The 24,194-nt window shown below is 39.0% G+C and overlaps 1 protein-coding gene across 1 annotated transcript; it reads left to right on the top strand.

Moving 5' to 3' along the window:
- The first annotated feature begins 2,441 nt into the window (after positions 1-2,441).
- On the top strand, positions 2,442-21,317 carry LOC117306827 (tumor suppressor candidate 2-like). Its single transcript, XM_033791363.1, has 3 exons — positions 2,442-2,758; positions 14,736-14,856; positions 16,264-21,317. Exons 1-3 carry the CDS (start codon positions 2,598-2,600, stop codon positions 16,327-16,329), a joined length of 348 nt encoding a protein of 115 aa, XP_033647254.1. The 5' UTR covers positions 2,442-2,597; the 3' UTR covers positions 16,330-21,317.
- The last annotated feature ends 2,877 nt before the right edge of the window (positions 21,318-24,194 follow it).

Raw genomic sequence — 24,194 nt, 5'->3', positions numbered from 1 at the left:
TACTTTATAAACAGAACGGTGACATTCAATATAGAAGGCCTCGTTGGCGGCTTTTGTTACGGCAAATGTTTCATCACTATATTCCATTCATAAAAGTTACATCTGCGGCCAACAACTTTAAAAATTTTGCCAAAGTTTATCCTTTCGGGAACAGCCATGCGTCCAGCAACAGTTATACAAAATAAAAACAACAACAACAAAACAAGATGGGGAGACGTTATTGACAGTGTAACGCCCTTAACTAATGGGTATTCCACTGTTACGGGATCTTCTTCTTGTGTGGACAGAAACGAGACCACCCTCTGAAATGGTCACATTGACACAATATCTTTCTGCACAGAGTGGCTTTTTGAGTGCGCATCAAGATCATGAGCGGAAATCGCTGGTAGGCCTATTATGTAGATGTTAGGGAAAAGCCCAACTGATAGATTAGAGTCCCACGAATAGGAACCGAGAATCCTCAACATGCAAGACTCCCGGTTCTAAGTGGGATTCGAACCGACCGGATTGTAAATGAATAAAAAACTGTCACAACAACGGATCATTTTCAACCGCTCCTATATAAAGTTCCAAACCATACACATTTTTTTGATTGAGAGTTTGCAAACCGTTTTCGGGAGACTTGCGGGGGGGGGGGGGGGGGTAAGATTTCTTTATTTTATTTTTTCGTGAGCGTGAGTTGCTTTCTTCCTTTTTTTTTTTTCTTTTTTTTTGCTAGATCTATACACAAGCCCCCCGTTAAGGATCCTTATGTTTTCGAGGGAAATAGCATATTGTATGTCCTCATAAAAGTTAATAGAGTTTCAAGTTTGACCTTAATCCAATCCTTATCACGGAAACGTTCATTTCTCTCCAGTCGCCTGTTTGAAGAGTGTGTGGGAGGGTCGTGCGCAATTCATGACCATAACACATCTATCTTGAGCGTTACTCTCGAGTGTCATGAATTCCCAACCCACACACACAACATACATGAATGTCACAGTAGGCCATAGGCTTCTGGGAAAAAGCTGGAAACTCTAGAGTCGGCGCAGAGGTGCGAGCCTGACCGAAAATCACCACGAGGGGGCGTCTAAAATGCCATAATTATTCTAAAATAATATGGAGAACTAGGGATTTATAAAGACAGAACTTAGTCGAAACAGAAGAAGGATTGAAAGCAACGGTCTTAATGAGGCCCAATGTTGTACTGGCACTTGAAACAACATTTATAACATGGTTATTCCAAGAGAGCTGAGCACTCAGAGTGACTCCAAGGTATTTGACAGTTGAGGATGTGGGTTGCACGGTAAACCTCAAAGAGTGTAAACAGGGGGTTGAGAGAGTGTTTTCGGGAAATTTGCATGATTTTGGACCTTTTAGGGTTGAACGTCATACCATTGGAAACACTCCAAGAGCTTAGCTCATCAAGGTCACGTTGGAGGGAACTTACATCTAAACAGGAACGAATTGGACGATAAATTAATACATCATCAGCGAAAAGAACACAATTAGAACTGAGGTTGTAAGATTGGTGAATAAATTGAATAACAGAAGCCCAAAGAACACTTCCTTGAGGAACACACCAGAGCTAACAAACGTGACTCATTGTGGACTCGGACCAATATCCAGCTCCAGAGAGAGAGCCACGGATGTTAAAGTTACTATTGCAAGTTTGCGAACAAGATATGATGTGGCATACGATCAAAGGCTTTGATCAGTGAACTTATCAGAAAACTAGCTAAGCGCAGCAGCCCATGCTGTATTTGTGACTGCTAGTAGCAGTCACAAATTCTCCGTCCTGCTCAAAGATGCTATGTCAGATTTTTGGCCCCAAACATTAAAAAAAATAGATTTTTTGAGTGAATGGTATTTCAAAGAGTATCACCCGCTCTAACGAAAAATAGGTTAACTTTGACTTTTAATGGTCAGGAACCATGACAAAAAAAATGTAATTACATTTTAAAAACGTTTCTTATAAAACACATAAGAATTAGTCACGTGATATACAATTTTGAGCACTTTATTTTACTGCTACTAATAATTGGCGGACTTTTTCGAGCAATGGCACAAATGAAAGCTTGTAAATCCATCAAAATACCTATTGAATTTTAAACCAGAATTTGTGGGTCAAATCGGCAAAAAAAACTGACATAGCATCTTTAATAATAATAGCTTTAGCCGATGAATCTGTGAAAATGTGAAAGGTATATTTAAACAAAACAAATACACAAACAAATAAAGAACAAACAATAATTTAAGCTTTTCATGAATTATTTCCATATTCACACCCTGCTTATTAATTTTAATTTGATTGCAAAAACAGAAATAACTTCATCATGCATCATCATACGGCACTCTTTATCGGAGCAATATTATTAATAATAGTAATGAAATGCAAATAGCACGAACACCTAAACAATTCCAAAATGGCCGCTGACGTACAGTCACTTACGTCGTACTCGTAGTACACCCGTCTCACCAACAACGGTAAAAGCAACACAAACAGAGACAAGAAAAGCGTCTTAAATTCATGATAGTGTCCGAAGGGACCTGCCAACTATAGTCTTCAGTCATTGTAGAATCGTTGTCAGAGAAATTCTGCTGGAAGAGCTTCCGTAATGGGCAACAAGAGTTCGACAATCGTGAACTCGATTACTTCACCGATATCGAACTATTTTTACGGGAGCAACGGGGGTGACTTGGGGGAGGGTGCAGACGGCGAAGGTGTGCTCGTTGGCAGAAAGCTCAAAGCCAACCCCTTTGTGCGCACGAGGAAAAGGTAATTTCACGCTAATAATGGTGAAGTGACTGAGTGATACATCTGTCTGACAGAAAATTATGTGAAAAGTGAAAATTTATTTTTGCATGTTTTTTTGTTAAATGTTAGCCCAGCAGGTTCAATAGGAGACTTTCCAACGCTAGGCGGCAGCAGACATACCGGGTAAATTTCCATTGTTTACGTAGTTCTGAACATGCGCATAATTCTGAAAACAATGGATTTACCCGGTAGGTCTGCTGCCCTCTATCGTCCCAGAAAGTCTCCCATTGGACATCACATCACACACAGGACTCATCCATCAATCAAAAATTGCCTACAAATACATGAAATACAATGCAAAAACAGAGTACATGTACATATGTAAAGGTCTGTACCATTATAATAGTTGCGATAACGTAACCCTCCTGCCGACATTGTCGGCAGGAGGGTTACGTTTATTGCAAAATTTATTGCAAAAAGAAATTATAGGCCTACCCAAGTTTAATTTAAGAAGCTTCAAAGTTTCATTGTGTGTCTGACAATGAAACAAGTGATATGGGTTCAGAATTGTTCATTTTATCTGTAGATCTGGGTGACATTGGTGATCACTATATTATTATCGTAACCAGCGTCGGCAGGAGGGTTTTGGTTATCGCAACTACTAAACTAGTACCATTTATTGCAAAAAGAAATTATACCTAAGTTTAAGAAGCTGCAAAGTTTCATTGTGTGTCTGAGAATGAAACAAGTGATATGGGTTCAGAATTGTTCATTTTATCTGTGGATCTGGGTGACATTGGTGATCACTATATTATTATCAGGTCTCGAAGTTCGCTGTTGAACATGTTGAATTTTTGAAGGGGCACTGCATTTTTCCTCTGGTAAGGGGCACCTCTGAATCTATGTATTATGGGGAAAATGTTAATTTGTTGCTGTAGCCGTACATACATGTATGTAGGTGCTGTGGTTTATTTCGAGGCCTGCATCATTTCTAAAAATATGGAAATTGACGCCCCCGTTATAACTTCCTGGATTGACTTTCTTGTGAAGACTTTCACATCCCGCATGTGCCATGTGGGTACTCAATTAATTTGTGATGTAGATGCATAGCAACAGGGCTTTGGGAAGGTACATGTAGCGTCTTGGGTTTAACTCGCTCATGCATCACGTTTCCTTGTTGGTGGTGACTTGGGCTTGTGGGAAGTTATTCATGTAGTTGTAGGCCTACAGCAATGCATAATTGCGCTTGTACATGAGCATACAAAGGTCCATACACAGTGCACATGTAGCGTCCTGGGTTCAACTCGCTCATGCATCATGTTTCCTTTTTGGTGGTGACTTGTGGGAAGTTATTTATGTAGCTGTAGGCCTACGCTTGCACATGAGCATACAAAGGTCAATTGGTACGCAGTGCACGATGAGTAGTGCAGTTGTTGATTATAAATGTTTGCCAAAGTAAATGTCAATCATGGATATTGTTATTTATGGAAACATAAAAAGTGTAATAATATAGACATTGGTGTGCGGCCATTTTCTAAGTTGACAAAGCGGCATTACACAGCATTACATAAAACACACACCAACTTTATTCAATGCGCATACAACAAACTTATAAAGCGCTTGATGTTCCCTTGCGATCCCGTTGCATTTGTAAAAAAAGGAGTACATTTATGTAGGCTACCATGGGTGGCCCGAGTTACATGGTCTAGGTTTTGTCATGATTGTTTTCCAATTTTGTATGAATTTCAATTAAGACTTTAAAAAGTCTTAATTGACTCTTTTTGACAATGGACATCTCTGGCATTCAGGTTTGCTCAGTGGTGTCTTCTTCCTTGCCAGGTTTCATCTCTGTTCAAACTCAAACCGGAGCCTTGCATTGAATGTTTTTTTCTCTTCAGTTCACGACTGTTAACTGTGGGAGTTGTTCTACATGTATTATCCCAAGGGCTTCTAGGGTTTTCCTCCCACGTCGAAACCTGAAAATCTTCCGTGCACGAAAAATGATTTCTCAACTCGACAACTCTGATGCAAGTCACCTCGCCCCTACAATGTAGCAGTGTCCCCTAGCTAGCAAAGTCTCCCCAATGCCAGACTCTTTTTCAATACAGCAATAATTATAAAATGATACAGTGCTAGAAGTACACTGTACAGTTCATCAGGCTGGGATCCGATGTTTGTAATTAATCTAAAATCATGCATTAAACCTTTTCTAATGAGAAAATGCCTTGGTGCTCTTGCCCTTTCAAAAACAAAGCATACAGGCCTGTTGTTCCCTTTGAAGAATCTCTGCCAGATCTGGAATTACATTACATGCATAGTCTACAGATACCATGGCCTTCTGTTGCCCTAGTAGCCTTGGCCTTGGCGCCCCTTCAAAAGTTCCCCATATAGCCAGAGACTTAAAGATTTTCAAATGGAAGTTCCCTTTGCAAGATAAAAATGGCCTTGCTCTCTCAAAGATATAATTTCAGGCGCTCAATGATCAGTCATTACTATCATCCCATGTTTAAAAATTTATGTCAATCCAGAATCATTATAAATAGGGCTTTAAATCTGTTCTTATCAGCCTTGTGTTGAACTTCGCTCTTTGCTCCTGAATGGGCACAGCAACTTCCCCCTGGTAACGGGCACTCTGTGAGGAAAATGTAAATTTCTATTGGTACTTTGCAAAGGGCACCACAACAAATGCCAGGGCACCATGGCATTTGCTGTGGGTGCCAAAGGTTTTTTTCGAGGCCTGCTATATTACATTAAATTTATGTTGATATCTAAATAGCAGAATTGTTGTTGGGCTACCACGGCACAGGTTATAATTTACACTTGAGGAAATAGAAAGAGTTGATGTTTACAGTTTGGCTTAAATGGGATTCTGAAGGATGTGGGGTCGATTCCACAAAGAAATAGTCAGGCTAAATTAGGACTAGTCCTAGGCGCTGTAGAAACTTAAAGCTAATTCCAAGTTAGGACAAGCTAAAAGCCTATTAGGCTAGTCCTAACTCTCTGTGAAATTCACCGATGGTCTGTTTGGGGATGGGACTGTGATGATGAAGCCTGTCATCATCATCGTTCCGCAAAGACTTGCATCTGTGGCTGCCTTCAATAAATTCTGGGTTGTTGTACAGTTGTGAGGCAAAAGCCTTGGGAAACTAGAGTTTAAAAGGAGGGTACCCATACGCCTTCTGGTAATTTACTCAAATGTTGAAAGTAATTACCATAACAAATGTACTTAGGAAAGTGCACTCCAGTTCTTAATAATAAAAAAAATTGACATTTTGAGAAACAAATCTTTATGAGTTGACAAAAGAATGTAGTTCTAAAAAGAGGAATTCAAAAAAAAAATGTTACCTTGCTCAGATTGTGTATTCCAAACACAGGTTTTTATGTTTCATGCTAAGACAACCTTTTGGCAATCTCAAAAACGCTACCACCTTTTGAAAGTAAATTTCAACAGGTTACACTTGACTTTAAAGGGAGGGTACACGTTTGGTAATTGTCAAAGACCAGTCTCCTCACTTGGTGTATCCCATCAGAACCATAAAATAACAAGCCTGTGAAAAAAGGCAGAGGAAATGATGAAAGAAAAAAACACCCTTCTTGGACGAATTTGTGTGCTTTCAGATAAGAATAAAAGACTTCTAGCTAGAATTCTTTTATTATTTTAGTTAGAAATTACCTCTTTCTCGAAAACTAAGTTACTTCAGAGGGAGTCATTTCCCACAATGTGTTATACTATCAACAGCTCTCCAATGCTTGTTACCAAGTCAGTTTTTAAGGTAATATTTGTTTTGAGTAACTACCAAACGTGTACCTTCCCTTTGATTAAAGTTCACCAGAGGTTTTCAGTTGGCAGGTAGCGCACAGTTACCCTACTTTTGTACAGATGTCTACATTGTGTAAAGCCAGGCTTGTGTGGACAGGTGGAGAATGCATCATTTGTGAGTCATTTGAACAGTCTCTCTTTAGTTTAGGATTAATTCTGAAAGGAAAAGTGCATTACTGTACAGTTCATGAGTTTACAACTATGTGGATTGTACATTTTGTATCACCCCTGCCCCCACCCAACTGCTTGATCATTCAATATTCGTACACTGTGTTTTTTTAAGAATATGTGATGGGTATCTCAAAACAAAATTATACTTTTGAAATGGCTGCCAAATAATAAAATAAAATGGCACCAGTAGCCAAGTTGGTGCACATGTGTTGAGCCTGAGGCTCACATCATTCATATCAACAATGATGCACTCTCAGCCTTTGTGATGAGAACATGTACGTCTTTCCTAATAAACAAAAATGACAAGATCGGGAATCGAACTCCCCCCCCCCACCATCATACTTGAGCTTGATGCTCTAAACCATGACTTTTCATTGTCTATTTGTTTGTTTGATTAGATCATCTTCCCATCAAGAGAACTCAGTAAACTCCCACAGTAAAGGCGAAGTTAGCAACAGCCAATCTCTCTCATACTGTACAAGCATTGGTTTAACGTCTATGATTATGAACTGCACAAATCAAGAAATTGTGATTCAGTAACTAAGACATGCTAGATGACAATATTTTTTCTAGTCATTGTGAAATCAGCGATAGCTTGGGGATTCGAACCACTTAGCCATGGTGACTTTGTCTGTCATGTCATGTGAGTTGTGTAAAATACTAATTACTTAGCTGGGGGATTCGAACCCACAACCTTGTGATTGCAAGTCTTGCAGTCTAACCAGTTGGCCTCAGTGACTTTGTCGTTATGCGTGTGTGTGTGAGTTGTGTAATACAGTATTACTTGGTATCTCAGTAGTGTTTTACTTATGAAGTAATCCACCCAAGATCATTTGTACCACGTGTGAACATGGTTGAAGGTCAGTTCTTAATTAAACATCACCTCGAACGCAGCTAATCATTATTGCACTTCAGGGGCCTTTTATACTGACACAGGACACCGCTGCCAGTAACAAACATAATTTTTGATGTTACAGCTGTATGAAATTATCAAATTTCCATCCAAAAACTGATATTGCATAAATCGTGTGTGATGTGCAAGTACATTGTAATGTGCGTGCCAATTAAGATTGTGTCAGTTTCTTGGATGTGTTCATTAAATTATTGACAAAGGGCACGAAGGAGTTCCTTTTACATTCATTGAAGGCTTTTTACACTGTAGATTTTGACATTGCGTGTGCTGAAACGAAACTGTGAAACCCAACTAACTTAGGACTAGAAGAAGCAATGAAATACTAGTACCCCACTACAAAAACTACAAATGAACTGTGCAATAACAGTATTCGATTGAGTAGTGTGTACTGCATCCTATTTTCAATGTCTCTTGTAAACTATGTAGAACTACTACATTTATTATAAATTTACTCTTTTTAAAAACCAGTACAGATGTTCTTCACACTATTATCATGTCTATAGACTACATTCCAAATCTAGGATTGTTTTGTAAATTTCGGGGCTCGAGGCTCTGGCACTGGGGATTTAACCTTACAAAGGGGGGGGGGGGGGGGGGGGTGCGCATGTACACTTGGCAAATGCAACACAGTGAAAGAGAGTACTGCATCGGATTTGCAATGACTGCCACACTGACTGACGTATTTTATATTTTTAACATTAAACATGATGCCTACAATTTTACTTTTTAAGAGGGCAAGGCCATTTTCATTTTCCATCTGAAAAGTCTATGAAAAACATTTGAAGGGGCATCAAGGCCAGGAGGGGCCACAGTGCAGGCCATGGCCTCTGTAGCTTCTGTGTAATTCCAAGCCTAAAAAAATACAAACAATGTACAATACTTGTCCCAACATTGGTGCTTTTTATTTGGGGCCTAATTTTGACGTGGTAGGGCATAAGAGTTACAATGTAGGAAGAATTGTAGTGCATATCAAATCTATACCATGTTTACCATACGTATACAATTATAGGTGTCATGCTCGTCAGGTCTAGCAAATTCCCTCTCAGCCTCGGTTTGGCTCTCATTCATGTCATTGGCTCTCATTTAAATGTCAATACTGACTCGCCTTTAAGGGGCATTTGGGTTCATGTACACAGTTTACCTGTGGGAATGCAGATGAAACATCTGTATGCGTGATGTTCGTCAGGTCAGGTTCGTCGAGAAAGTTGCCTTGGGCAATGTTATGCAGATCCAATTAATAGCTTTCTGGTCTGCCTTGGCTTGACGTTGCCGAGCTTTACTCAGGTTGAAAAAGAAGTGGATTAAATTAAAAGGTTGGGTTGGGGGGGGGGGAGATTGGCAGCGTTGGCAGTTGGCAGCGTGTATGATGGCCACTGAATTCTTCCAAAACTGCAAAGGTGAAACACTGTAGCCTACTGGATATTTTATAACTGTACCAGAGTTTTGCCCAAACTACCACCAATACAGTGTTCAGTCTACAAACATTGTACATGGGCTTACATGTATTATGATGACATCTTTGATAGGGCAAGTTCGTTTTCCTTAGTACGTGTACCTGTATTTACATTGTGTACAACAGGTTGTATATTTACAACAGGCTTGTAATGTCAACTTTGTGAGGGCAAGTCCATTTTCTTTTTGCAAATGGCACATCTAACAAAAAATCTTAAAGTCTACGGGAGTCTGTTGATTGAACACTGAGGCCAAGACGGGGGAAAACAGAGGCCTCTGTTTTTAATTCAAAGCCTGCTATAAGTACCAATCCGTATCACAAGCAGGCCTGATACCTCAAGGAGGCAACAAAGGCGATTGCCTCTATGTCCTCTGGTCATTGCCTTGTTGCCCTTCCCTTAAAATGCTCCAGTAGAAATTTACAATTTCCTCATTTTCCCTTACAATTCCCTTCACCAAGGAGAAAATGCCTTGGTGCCCTTGCCCTTTTAAAAAATGAGGCACACAGGCCTGCACAAGCCCTGTAATGTTTACGAATAGTGTACATGAATGTACATGGAGGCTCAAGCCAACTTGGTGTGTTGTGGCTGGGCGACCAATTCCTGGATGCACTTGTGTTTCTGATCAACAGAGTGTAGGTTCGAATCCCTTCTTGGCACCAAGTAAGACTTCTCACCATTACTGCTTCGTCCTTCAGATGAGTTGAAAACAGTACATACCCCCATGTACAGTGTGTAGGTCCTGTGTTTTTTGGAATAAATGTAAAAGAACCCAGTCATTAATCGTATAAAAGAGAAGGAGGTACGCCTCAGTGTTTCTGGCATGGTTGGCTGCATAAAGTTTGCATCATCACAGCCCACAGCACATGTATCATTTTTGCAAGGTGAAAGTACAATGTACTAAATAGGGTCTTATAATTCCAAATATAGGTCTTCATACCTGTAGACGCCCTTTAGGTCTGCAAAGCACTGTGTATTAGTAATATTATGAATTTGTTTACCTCGACCCTTTCCCAAGTACAGCAGTACTTGATGGTAAGGGAATTGCCGCTAAAACCATCTAGCATGTCTAGAGCATTAACCAGTATTGGCGTTAACCCGCTCAGCCAAAGCAAGGGTTTCCTCTCTACAAGCACTCTGACTCAATCCACATTGACACATTCACCACAAACCAATCAAGATTCCCAATACTCAAGTGAGTTGGAAAGCGATGCCAGAAAGTTAGCAGCAAAAATAAGCTTTAAGGTCTGTTGGGATTCAAGGAAAAAGAATTAGGTTAATATGGGTGACTGATGGGAGAGAAGTCATCATGGATTAAATGGTTGGATTAGATCGGATTTTGGTTGACGTGTACCAATGTACAGTAGGTCATAATTTTGATTGAAGAAAGAAAACAGTGTCATTAGCGACTTTGTCTGAATGCCTTTCTACATGTAATTTTCCTGTGGTGACACTTTTTTTCATTTCTCGGTAGGCCTAATAGGGTGTTCTTGATTTGAATGAAAATCCAGCTGTAATTTAAATGTGTACAGGTTAAATTATTCAGTGAATTTCATGCATGCTTGGAAATTAAAATGCAACAATGTTAGATTAAAAAGACTTTGTCTAAATGCGTCTGGTGACCCTTTTTTTAATTTCTCGGTAATCTCGATATTCTTGATTTTAATGAATATCCATTCTGTACTTGTTATTCAGTGGATTTCATGGAATGTATGCTTGGAAATTGAAATGCAACAATGTTAGATTGAAGACAGTGAATTTGTCTGAATGCTTTTCTAAAGGTTTCTGTCAGTGGTGCACTTTTTGAATTTCTCGGTAATCGTGATATTGTAGATTTATTTGAATGAAAATCCAACAGTGATAAAATTATTCAGTGGATTTCATGCATGGAGAAAAATCAATCTGTCAGAAAAGCTTTTTAAAACATGTTAACGGAATCTTAAAAATTATGAATAATTATTATAATAATTGTGAATCGCTCGCTGAAATGGAGAAGTTAAAACGTCTCTTCTTTGTTCCTGTATGTGTAGCTAAGAACCTCTCATCTGTAGATGTTGTACAGAAATGTCCTTGTGTAGCACCCCTGTTTTTCAAATTCCACTATGGAGACCTTTTGTGTTCGCTTTTCAGTTTCCATATAACTGATCAAAGGAAAAGTACAATTTCTGTAGTGACCTTTGACTTTGCCTGCTACTGCCTTTGCCGCTACCCACCCCCCCCCCCCCCCTCCCTTTAGCCACTAAAGAACTCCTACTCCTAGGCGGAACCTTGTGTATATACAGCTGCGTCTGGATCTAAAGGTTTACAATTACTTCATGTGTACTTGTCCTTTTGCTGGAATGGGACTGTACTGCATCAAAGAGTGCAGGATGCGCAGACTATCGAGATAATGAAATGAGAATTTAGTTTTGTTTCCTATCAACAGAGGTATTCGTTTGCGAGATTCTTTCATTTATTGAATTTCAATCATAGGTATTATTTCTGTAATTGAACTGAAATTGTGCGATGTGAAATGTGACCGTTGTCTTCTGACATCAGTTATTTAGTTTATCAATCAATAGAATCGCTTCCTTGTGGCTCTTTTTGTGTGATTAGTATTCGAGAGACTTTCTAGAGTTACCTATAAAACCAACGTATGTGGCTCTTTTCCTGTATGACTTGTAATTTAGTTTCTGATTCCATTTGTTTTTATTGCGTCAGGTAAACAAATTATCATTCTTTTATCTTTTATTGATCTTTATATATTTTTTCAGCACCTTGAGTTCCTTATTGCAGCATTTGCAACACAAGACTCCGTTGTTATATACAAATAACTTTAGCGGTTGTAATCTCTCCTTATCTACCTAGACTTGTGAACAAGTCGTTAAATGTCTGTCGCAGGTGATAGCGTTCCGACTCTCGCCGGGATTCTGCCATTAATCCCGTTACACTGGCGATTTTCTCGCCTATCACGACTACGGTCCAATCTTCAGCCAGCAGCTTCACGCGAGTGAGCAGTGATCTACATTAGCAATGGCAGTATTTTAACGGGGAAACCTGAATCATGTTGCCATCACCTTGACTGAACTATCTCAGCACAACAGACCAATAACGACTTGTCCACAAGTCTAGTATAGTATCTGCCTGGAATAAAACTAAAGAATGGCAGGTGATATTCTGATCACTAAAGTTAGATTGTATTGTTATAGCAGCTGTGATTAGTCATAAGGGAAGTGATTAAGGACGATATATTGCCATCTCCCTTGGGTCACTAATTAGCCCTTTACCTATAACCATTCTGGACACATCAAAGTCTGACTTCATACCATCATAATCAGAGTGCAACAGTTTGGGTTTGAGTTACTAGGCCTGTATGCTTCGTTTTGGAAAGGGCAAGAGCACCAAGGCATTTTCTCTTAGGTAAAGGGCACCCTAATGTATGAGGATTTTGTAAATTTCTACTGTCCATTTCAATGGCACCAAGGCAATGAATGACCAGGGGCATGGAGGCAGGTCTGAAGTGACCATAATGAGGGTTTGCCCTTCAGTTGTTCAGTTTTCAGTGACTGCATGGACTAGGCAACAGGACCAGTTAGCTTGTCAATTCACTGGTCCCTACGCTTTTGCTCTTGTCCATACATTCAAATTAAGATGCTTTTCAAAACTTGGAGCGAAGTCCTCAAGTGTTTAACTTAAATTTGTCCAGTGAACCACTGTTTAGAGAATACTTAAATGCATGGCGTCATAATTCTTACCCAAAATGAGGCTATGGGCGCACTTCCGCCATCACTCGCAGTGGCTGCGCCCATCGCCTCGTTTTGAGTTAGCATTGTGACGTACCTCATGCATAAATATTAAGAGAGGCGTATGAGGAAGTGACACAATGTCCTCTTTGCCTAAATGAAGGATTTAGAAGGTCTGTATGTACAGAGGTACAAATGTAGACCCAAAAAGCATGTGTTCATAATAATAATAGTGGCTTCTTTATAGTGCTCATATCCGTCACTCAGTGACGCTCAAGGCGCCTCAACATTCAGTTTTTTCCTACTTCAGTATTGTAGAGTACATTTTGAAGTATGAGAGTAAGACCACATGAAAATGTACATGTTGCACCGTGTAATGTTTACAAGGTGCTGTGGCTGTGGCTGTGGTTCTTTATGCATACAAAACACACCGGACCAATGGCTTTACATGTACATTGTACATACATGTACATGTACGTCCCATCCAAAAAACTGAGCACAATGTGTTGCTTGTAGGACACAAGTGTCACTGGGACTCGAACCCACACTCTCTGAAAAGAAACACCAGAGCTGGACTCAGTTGCTGTTGTCAGCTCACTCAGAACAAGTCACAAGGTCAAGCATTCCAATCAGGGGTTTTTCCATTACAGCACCCAGGCTCTGGAATTTACTCCCTGAAAACCTCAGGGAAATGCATAACATCTCCATCTTTTAGCAGCAACTCAAGACACACCTGTTCACACTTGCTTTCCCTAACACTTGAGAATTCCCTCTTTTCCATCTTGATTGGCGCATTTGAATGGTTTTACAGCAGATTTAGTGCGCCTTTATAAATGCTGTGTAATTATTATTATTAATCTTAAAACTAAGTAGGATATATAGATCGTATTGAAAGCCCTTTTTGCTATGAAAAGTCGCCATCTTGTAGGGCAAACCGTATGCGCGTCTAAACCCCGTACATCATCACAGCACGCAGCACCCAACACTCCCGGTTTGATTTCTACGGCACATGCACGCACCACACACGCACACGCATAGATGCCATCTTGTAGGTCAGATATTTGAGCCGCGCGACGTTATATTCAATGTGATTTATAGACCTTTCTTTTGTTGATAAACAAACCGCCTTGGTTGCCTTGGTCGGCCGAATGGTAGTAAAACACTCAATCGTAAAAATAGATGATTCAACAAAATTCAACATTTTCTGCAAATTTTCAATTAAATAAAATACCTCTCATGATAAGTTGCTTTGTTTTAAAGCCATTGGACCCTTTCGGTACAGAAAAAAAAAAAAAAGTTCACAGATTTACAAATAATTTACAGGGATTACAGAAGGTAATGGTGAAAGACTTCTCTTGAAATATTAGTCCATGAAATGCTTTACTTTTTGAGAAAACGGTAAAACAATATAAATTCTCGTTAGCGAGAATTACGGATTTGTTATAAACACATGTCATGACACGGCGAAACGCGCGAAAACAGGAGTGGGTTTTCCCGTTATTTTCTCCTGACTCCGATGTCCGATTGAGCCTAAATTTCCACAGGATTGTTATTTTATATATAAGTTGTGATACACGAAGTGTGGGACTTGGACAATACTGTTTACCGAAAGTGTATAATGGCTTTAAACAAAATTAACAAATTCGGTTACATTGTTACGAAAAATACCGATCTACATGTATTCTTGATTTGCACTTATGGCTTTCTATAGTTTTCCAATCTGGGTTGACAAAACCTCGGGCTGTGATGTTGCAAAAGAAAGGTCTATTGGAGGATTTAAGTCACCTGAAGGCAAAAAGTCCTAGGAAGTACAATGTACAGTGTAATTATGGTTTTAAGGGATTTCAATGTTAATTTCTGGAAAAGACATTCCGAACAATGATTCTGATTGGTGTTTTTTCTTCTTCTTTTTCTAAAACAGTTCTGAGTTCTATGATGAAGACGGACATGTAGCTCACGAGTTCTATATTGAGATTCCTGGATCAAAGAGACGGAAGATGAAAGCTGGAATGATGAGAATTTATACAAATCTTAAACCACAGGTAAAGCCAAAACTCTTCCAAGGTTTTACATAGTTTTACAAAGTTTGTCTACGTCTGATTATCTTAAATGTGGAAGGTTGTAGCCTGTGGGTTCGAACCCTCTCTGGTGCCATGGAATTTCTGCCTCAATGGACTCAAGAAAACCAGGCTTGATATTCTTCCTACATGTTCATGCGCATGTACTTAAAGGGAAGGTATAAAGTTGGGAATCACTCTGAAGCAACTTAATTTGTCATTCCTGTAACACATGTAGTTCAGGGGAGGGATGTGATTTCTCTGTTGGTCATGTTTGTAACCAGATTGGGAAAACATTTCATGGGCTTCCTCCAAAATTTGGCTTCGGCTGCAGTTTGGCTACCCGGCTCTATCACTGGCTTGGTTGCCGGGTTCGCTATTGATGTTGGATCAGTATGCACTTGCACCATGCTCCAACATCAAACATGTCAAACAAAGCCCAGAGCCAGGCTGGAACCAAAGCCGAGGTTTAGAAAATGCTCAAGTTATGAAGTTTGGTGGTTCTAAATACAGCCAACGTCAGGCATGTGAGATTCCCTTTGCGTATGATACCTCATCATGTGGTGAATGGATCTACACACAAACCTGCATACAGAAACTTAAGTGCGGTTCTGCGCAAAGTTTCTCACTTTACACAAACCATGCAGTTGAACGGTTTGAAGCGGTTGGTCAACACGCTGAAAAATGGGACCATCAGTAGGAGGGTTAACAAGGGATAAGCACACATAGTTTTAGTTAGACTAAAACAAATGGTTTAAGACACTGGACACTATTGGTAATTGTCAAAGACAAGTCTTCTCACTTAATGTATCTCAACATATGCATAAAATAACAAACCTGTGAAAATTTGAGTTCAATTGGTCATCGAAGTTGCGAGATAATGATGAAGAAAAAAAACCTTGTCACAAGAAGTTGTGTGCTTTTAGATGCTTGATTTCGAGACCTCAAATTCTAAACTTGAGGTCTCTAAATCAAATTCTTGGAAAATTAATTCTTTCTCGTAAACTACGTCACTTCAGAGGGAGCCATTTCTCACAATGTTTTATACTATCAACCTCTCCCCATTACTCATTACCAAGTAAGGTTTTATGCTGATAATTATTTTGAGTAATACCAATATTGTCCACTGCCTTTAAGCTGATTTCATCTTCTTTAGTTTTTATTTTCCTCTTTATTTGTCTACACTTTCTTATGTACAAAAGTATAGGAATATTGTTATTAATATTATCTTTTCCTCTTACCTCTTCTTGCTGTGCTACGGTTGTTTTAGGAGAAAAGCTTTTCTTCTGAAGACGACCAAAGCTTACTGATCGCAATGTTGAGTTGCTACACCACTGGTAGTAATAAGTTTTTGTCTTGATGTTGTTTATTTGTTTGTTTTTCCCTAAACAGGGAGAGATCACCCTTGATCCACCTAGACTTCGACCCGAACTGCCAATAATCTTGTGCCAAGTATGACAGAGGTCATGACCTAGGTTTGACCCAGGTCACAGGTCAGTTTTATTAAACAGCTTTGCCTGAAAATAGACCCCATGTGCTGATTGCTCAAAAGACAGAATGTAGACTCCTTCTCGAGGAGGTTTTTGTATTTTGGATAGTCTGGATGAAAGCCAGTGTCATTGGTAGCTTCTGTGCCATGTGTGCATTGCCATGTTTCATCAATCTACGCTTGAGTGTGGCACCTTCCAAATAAACACACATGAAATCAAATCTTTCATCAAGGTTTTCTTGAAATTGCCCTTCGAAAGATTCACAGAATATGGCAGGTAGTTTCAAACAATCTCTGAATACGCTGACTATCCAAAAGTCAAGGGATCCATTTTGGAACTGCTGAGATCTGTATTTATCACTAAACTAACTCCTCGTTTTAAAAGGCGTATGGTTTTACCATATCCGACACTTCTAGAAGCTTTGGTGGTACCGAATAGTTGTTTTGTCAATTATTATTAATGGCAAAGTCTATCATTCAAGATGCATCACTTGATATTTGAAATATTGGGGCTACATATCATAATATGAAAATAGACTTTCCTTTTAATGAGGATAGAAACTTTCATTTCACTGAGTGAAAGAAAGCTGTCAGGGATTAGTAATAAACACTAAGTTAAAAGATATAAATGAGTTACCATCAGGACCCACCATTGTTGCCAGCACACGCATTTGGATTTGTCGAATGTATTTTGTTTAGTGTGTGTGGCAAAATAAAAGTATTATATGGCTTTCAACTTTCATCTGTCAACGATCTTTCAGAGAAAAAAAAAATGAAAATGTTCAGGTCTTTCTGTGATAAAGAGGGTCGATACAGCTTTAACACATAACTTATTGAGACAGGTACTCAAGTTCCATATGAATCAACATACATTGAGTGTACTCTCAGGCAAAGCTTGTTTAGGTTCATCAATGTCTGTATGTAAATAAACAAGATTATTTATGGAGTCTGGAAATCGAGAATGAACTTTACGGAAATCATCGTGAAACATTTATGGAGAGTTATACGGAGACGCCGGCTTGGGGAGAAAAAAATGTCAACAGGACTGGCCGATGAAATGTGAATGCCGGTGTAGGTGACGTCTCTCTTCTGCGATGCACAAACATTATGCAGTCGTATTAGGGTCAGCGATCCCACTCAAGATGCAGACGGGATGAATGTTAAGATGCAACAAGAAAATGGAGAGAAGATGAAGAAGAAAAAAATTAAGACATTAAAATTCTTCTGTGATACTATGCGGAGATAATCAGAATCGTCGAGGTAAAGGAAGTGGAAATTATGTTTAAAGGGAAGCAATATGCAAGAAGTTGAAGGGGTACCTTCCACAATGTATTATGGATGGTTAGTAAACTGCTTTTGCTAAGTGAGATTTATCTATGCTAAGCGGATTTGATGATAAGCAGAATGATTGTATGCATTGCATTGTCTGAGTGTAATAATTCATGTGTGTAAGATATTTCTTAAAATTTGAATGCAGGTTCTGTTTAAATTGTCTCGTATGTTCTTCTGCTTATCTTTAGTGTTATACCATAAGAACTCATTAATAATTGTAAAGTTTTCTTACTGAGATGTTTCTTGTAGTTTGTGATATAGACACAATACGAACAGGAGATGTGAACTGGGACCCTTCACAAAGTGAATGTTGTCATTTTGTGTTTTACACACTAAAAACTGTGGCCGTATCCAAATTGGTGCTACATGTACAGGTGTACATGTACTGCTATGGTTACCACTGTTGCTAAGGGTGTCGGTAAGGATGTCCAGGATGTCCTATACTTTAACGCATGGTGATGATGATGATTTGGAAATCTAGCCAAAGCCGTAGCGGTAGCCATTGCTGCCAATTTGGACTTGGCTTGTTATTGACACTGGCCTCAGAGCTCAAAATGTTTCTAGAGATGGGAAGTACATGTAGCTCTTTGACATTACTTGGTCTGAGACTGAGTTGATGCATGTAAAGTGGTAACTTTCACAAACACTAAACAAGTGCAAAAACTAGTTAATGGCCTGACGTTTTCATCGCCAGCAAAGTCTTTCTCAAAGGCTAAATGATGGTTGTGTTGTCATTTAGCCTTCAAGAGAGACTCTGCTAGGGTCAAAACGTCGGGCCATTAACTATTTTTTTATTTATTTACTCAAGTTGTATGCCAGTTGTATACATTGAATGTGTAGGTCAATTTGGTTGGTAAGCAGCTTGCAACAGCTTATTCTGTTTTCTCTGTCACAAACACAAACATACTTTTATACATAGAGTTGTAGGGACTTGCTATTGTTGTGCTATTATTCTCTTTTCTAAAGAATCCACTTGTGGGGACCCAGTTCAATGAAGAATAATGTTGTTGGGACCTTTGTTTCATTGTGTAATGGTACCCACAGCTCTTACCAGTTTTGCAATGTGCAGGTTTTTCTCACAGATTGCATCACAAAATGCCCCAAGTCCAATTTAATATAAAGCTGTTCATTGTAAGCTTTTTCGTACCTATTGAGACAGATGTGTATGAGTACAAGTGGATTTTGTGAATATTTAATGGTGAGTTTTGCTTTAGCAATGAAAATATGCATTGCTGCATCTCTTACTTCTACGGGTGGTCAGGTTAGCGTAGTGATAATCTCTCCTTGCCTTCCACCTCTGGGGCTCTGGTTCGCATCCTGCCGGAGGCACTTTTTGGATTGGGTTTTCAATCCCTATCAGATTGCATGAGTTTTCCTTGGAATAATTCTCTAGGGTTTTCCTCTAAGCTATCAAACTGAAACCTCCTTCCTTGGTTTCTATCCATGGGGTTCTTGGCTAGTACAGTGAATAAGTTTTTTTTGAGAGAGAGTCCTTGGCTCTCTACCCAGAATTAATTAAATGAAATGGAATCTGCTTACAAGAACTGCCATCGAGTAAGCAGTTTTGTTTTGATTACGTTAAGCAGTGCTTTTTTAATCAGAATGAATGGCCACCCTGTAGGCTGTTTAGCTTACAGGTTTCAGGAAATTGGAACCCATCGGTTGAAAAACAATTAAGTCTTCTTAAAGTGTATTCAAGAGTCATAAATTGTTTGTCCTTAAGTTTGATGAGCGGAGGACGGTCACGCTGGAAGTTTGAAGTGACCTTGTAAGTAGCAAAATGTCTTAAGAATGCGATTACACACGAAAGAATGCACTTAAACATTGACACTTGATTAATATTTTATCAGTCTTAATCAATATAGAAGTAGTCTCCCACGTTATGGGGTCAGTTGGAGGTCGATAAGTCAGGATGGAATGTGAGTTGTACTTGGGGAGTTTGGCAATGTCTCAGCAATTTCAGAGTTGGATGGTAATGATTTCAACATGGACGAAGATAATCCAACCATCAATTGATAAATGGGTTCAAGGATGGGTCGCTCGCTTCACTGTCTCCCAACTATTATCTTCAAGATATACATAAAATTATATCAATTAATAAACCACAAACTGTCTTAAAGACATGATAAATGATTGTCATGGGAGGGATTTTTGGTGACGAGTATTTAGTTTCAATTCATGAAGTAGTGAACCACAAGGGAAACTGGCTGGATAAATTTAAAATACTTTGGGGTTGAAAAAAAAAGAGAAATACACTAGAATGGGATTTGAAACACTGACCTCTGGATTTTGGTATTACGCATTACCATCTGAGCTATATATAGACCTCTGTTGGTGGTCTTCCTTTTTTTGTTATTTTTTTTTTCTTTAAATTTTTTTTCAGGGGTGCCAGTCAGAATTCTGTCAACCCTGGTGCGATTCCCACCTGAGACCATTGCCTTGTATGGATTGGATTAGGTTTCCAGTCCCTACCCTCCCACATCTTAAACTTTAATATTTCATCTTATTTCCTATTTATCCTGTATTGACGCTAGTTATGTCAGATGTGAAAGCAAATAAATCTATTTGGCAAGGTATACAAAGGGACCAAGCATCCCTCTGAATGATTTAGTGTTCATTTCATGAAAATTAGCTTTCATCCTTCCACAAGAACCTTGGCGTAAACTGGACAAGACCTGTGGCCTACATTGTTCTTCAAGCATTACTTGTTATAAAAACTGTCTAAAACCTTCCAAAATTTGTTTAATTTTCCAAATTGAATGTGACAGAAGTCTGTAAGAGAACATTTGTAAAAGTAAATCAGTATGGGGCGAGTGGAACAGCCCCCACCCCTGTAAAAGTATAGAATATTTGAAAAATAACTAATAAATGGTTGACTGAGGAGTGGACAAGCTTGCGAAGACTGCTTACCATTCGAAAGACCAGGGCCAAATTTTATGACGGTGTTAAGCAGAAAATACTACTTAGCAAATTTCTTTGCTAAGCACAAGACGAGTGGAGCACCAGTTGCAACAATGTAAACTTCATGGAATTTGGACTGGAACCCAGTATTGGTTAAGCAAGATTTGTATGTGCTTAGCACTTTTTGTGTGGTTTAAAGGCTTTATGAAAATGAGCGGAGGTAATGTGAATGGAAAATATTCAGGCCTCGTGAGTTTAAAAATCATGTACGAGTTAAGACATCCAGTTGAGGCAAATTACTATAACAAGTTCCACCTATGGAAAATTGGTTGTGTACTGCTATTTTATTTATAATTCTTTGCACAAACTGGTGATGAAAGGTCATTGTGATCCAAGCATACCCTCTGAGAAAGACTCTGCTTGGGCGGAAACATGAGGCCATGAAACAATTTCGCATTTATTCCACAGGTCATTTTGTTTGGTTAGCAGTTTGAAAAAGCTGTCCTTTTTCCATTTTGTACGACTCATTTTTATTAGTACAAGTATAAATGTCGCACAAGCGCAAAATTTTATAGATTTTAAGACATGTTGAGATGTGAATTGACAGATAATGTGTGGTTTGAGTTGAGTGTTTAAAGATGTTGTTACTACAGTTTTAATATACAGTATGGATTGTGTAAAGAGTGTAATTAAAATATTAAAGGCCTATTGAGAAGAAAATTAACATCTAATGTCAGTTTGATAAGTTCTTTTTCCAAATAAGGATGCTGCACTTTATACTTAAGCAGGGAACGGTCAATCCTCCTACTGTCTGACGCCTGCACTATATCATGTGGTGAATGCATTTACATAGAACATGGTCAACCCTCCTACTGCAATTTTAAACCATAATTGTGAATGCATCTCGCGACATCTTGTAATCCACAGTCAACCCTCCTACTGTTTGACCATTCAATATCGTACAATGTGGTCTTAGTGTGAGACCCCACAGTCCAGATAGTTCGTGCACTGTTGTACCACCATGAAAAACCTGTCCAGTCTGGACTGTTAATTACCGATAACGTTTGGGATCCTTGTGTATTTTTGCGACATTGACAAAAGTTGACATTTGAAAAATTGTATTGCTCCAGCAGATTGACACCGGTATGTGAGCTATGTTTATTATCACTGGACTTTTGGATTTGAACACAAAATAGGCAACTTGCGTTTCTGATCCAAGATCGTATTTTTCGTCTTTACAGGCAATGGGAAACTATTGGTAATTACAAAATAATTGTAAGCATTTGTAACAACTTCTTTTAGAGAGCAAGTGAGAGCTGTTTTTAGTATAAACATTGTGAGAACGGCTCCCTCTACTCTTAAGTGGCATATTTTTTTAGAAAGAGGTAACTTTTCAAATAAAAGACCTCAGCTGAAGCCTTTTATTTCTACTTGCAAGCGCACACATTTTGTACAACAAGGTTGGTTTTTCTTTCATAATTTTCTTGCAACTTCGATGGCCAATAATTAAAACCCAAACTTCCACAGGCTTGCTATGTTTAATATATGCATCATGATGGAACAGGAATAGCAAATTATACCAAATGAGAATTCTGGTCTTTGACAATTACCAAAAGTGTCCAGTGCCTTTAAAGGCAGTGGACACTATTGGTAATTACTCAAAATAATTATTAGCATAAAACCTTACTTGGTAACGATTAATGGGGAGAGGTTGGTAGTATAAAACAATATGAGAAACGGCTTCCTCTGAAGTGACGTAGTTTTCAAAAAAGAAGTAACTTTCAACGAATTTGATTTCGAGACCTCAAGTTTACAACTTGAGGTCTCGAAATCAAGCATCTGAAAGCACACAACTTCGTGTGACAAGGGTGTTTTTTCTTTTATAGTTATCTCGCAACTCCGACGACCAATCAAGCTCAAATTTCACAGGTTTGTTATTTTATGCATTTGTTGAGATGCACCGAGTGAGAAGACTGATCTTTGACAGTTACCAATAGTGTCCACTGGCTTTAAGGAACCCGAGTGTGTTATTGCTATCTCATACAGATGACAGAGTCACCGACCCACGAAGAAATGACGCCCATATATTTTTGCTCAGATCTGCATAGCGGAATACCAAAGTTTAAACCCATGGTTATTTTCTCTGCGTCCAGAAGTGCAGTTCCTCCTCGAGACTAAAACGATAGCAAACATCTGTTACCCGACCTTGCAACTTCATCATCTGGAGAGAGATGAGACGTTTGACTTGAAAAGTCATCACTGTCTAAATAATTCTATAGGAAATGGGATTTGAAGATGTGCGGCAGTCGAGAACAGTGGAGTATGGGTCGCCTTGCACGCAGTTTGGACAACATTGCTATAGAATGTTGTAATTGTAGAGTGAGCCATCTTGTTTGTTTGTCATTGTAACCAGTGCAACCAAATCTGAGGCTGGAAACGGCATAGTCTGGCCGACCGAGAAATATGTCTGACATTTATTCATTAAATAAAATAAATATACTTTTAGAGAAGCAAATGAAACCAGAAGTTAAATTTTGTTAAACTTAAATGAGACACAAACTGTCGATTGTCGGATTGATGTTATTTTTGTTTTACAGCATAATGTATTTAAAGGGGTGGGGTTAGTGAGATACACGCCAAAGGGGGGTATTAAAGTGAATTATGCAAAAATTGAAACAACTAAGCTTGAATATTCATGTATTTTTGCATCCAGTCTCGAAAACCGTACCGCCACAATTGCTTCATACCTCACCGCTGCTTAAGTCGTGGCTCTATTATGCGGAGCCACCGTACAATATAAATATTTAATTGGGGGAGTCGTTTTCAACAACATTTAGCGTATGGTTCACTGCAGGTTGAGGGGAAACCACAATGGAGTCAAAGCACGGTGTATGTGTATTATTAATTTATCACTTTTTCATTAAGACAACACTCGGCACTGTGAGCTGTTTCCTCTCCAACGTCTTCGACAAATACCCCCCAAGAAACCAAAACATTATTAAAAAAGCCAGAAGCCGCACATGAAAAAAAACGGAAATTGAAAGAGTGTATTTCCCTCGTCCATGGTTCCCGCGAGAATTTCAAGCATGATCGAGTTTGTCTGTGCAAATTATCCTAGCCTTAAACGACAGTGCCTTTGGGTAGCCAATCGGCAATTGTTTTTCACTGGCTGACTCCACACGAGGCATAGGAACCAGCAGAGATTATGAAAATAAATTAACACTCTTTAAAACATTTTACATGAACTGTACGAGCTTTCTTGTCTAAAAGAATTGGTGCTTCTATGAGCAAAAAACAAAAACTGTAGAGAGGTCCAAGTGAAATCAACAGCTCGGAATGTTCTTAGACCCAGTAACTGGGGCGATGTACTCCTTTTTTCGAATTTTGACATGATCGGTCGTACCTAGCTAGTATGGCAGAAAGTGTCAAAATTTCGAAAAAGGAATACAGTGCCCCAGCTGGGTCTAGAATGTTCTCATGTTTAGTAAGCCCTGTCATTGGATCTCAGACGTCGCAAATCACTCTATTGGGACGTCAAGATGCACATAAAGTTTTTTTCCAGAGAATTTTGTTTTCATTCCGCGTGGCTGATTATTTTGTT

The sequence above is a fragment of the Asterias rubens genome, chromosome 2 (assembly GCF_902459465.1).
Source record: "Asterias rubens chromosome 2, eAstRub1.3, whole genome shotgun sequence".
Classification (NCBI taxonomy): domain Eukaryota; kingdom Metazoa; phylum Echinodermata; class Asteroidea; order Forcipulatida; family Asteriidae; genus Asterias; species Asterias rubens.
The sequence above is the reverse complement of the archived record's forward strand: the minus strand, read 5'-3'. Positions and strand labels throughout refer to the sequence as shown.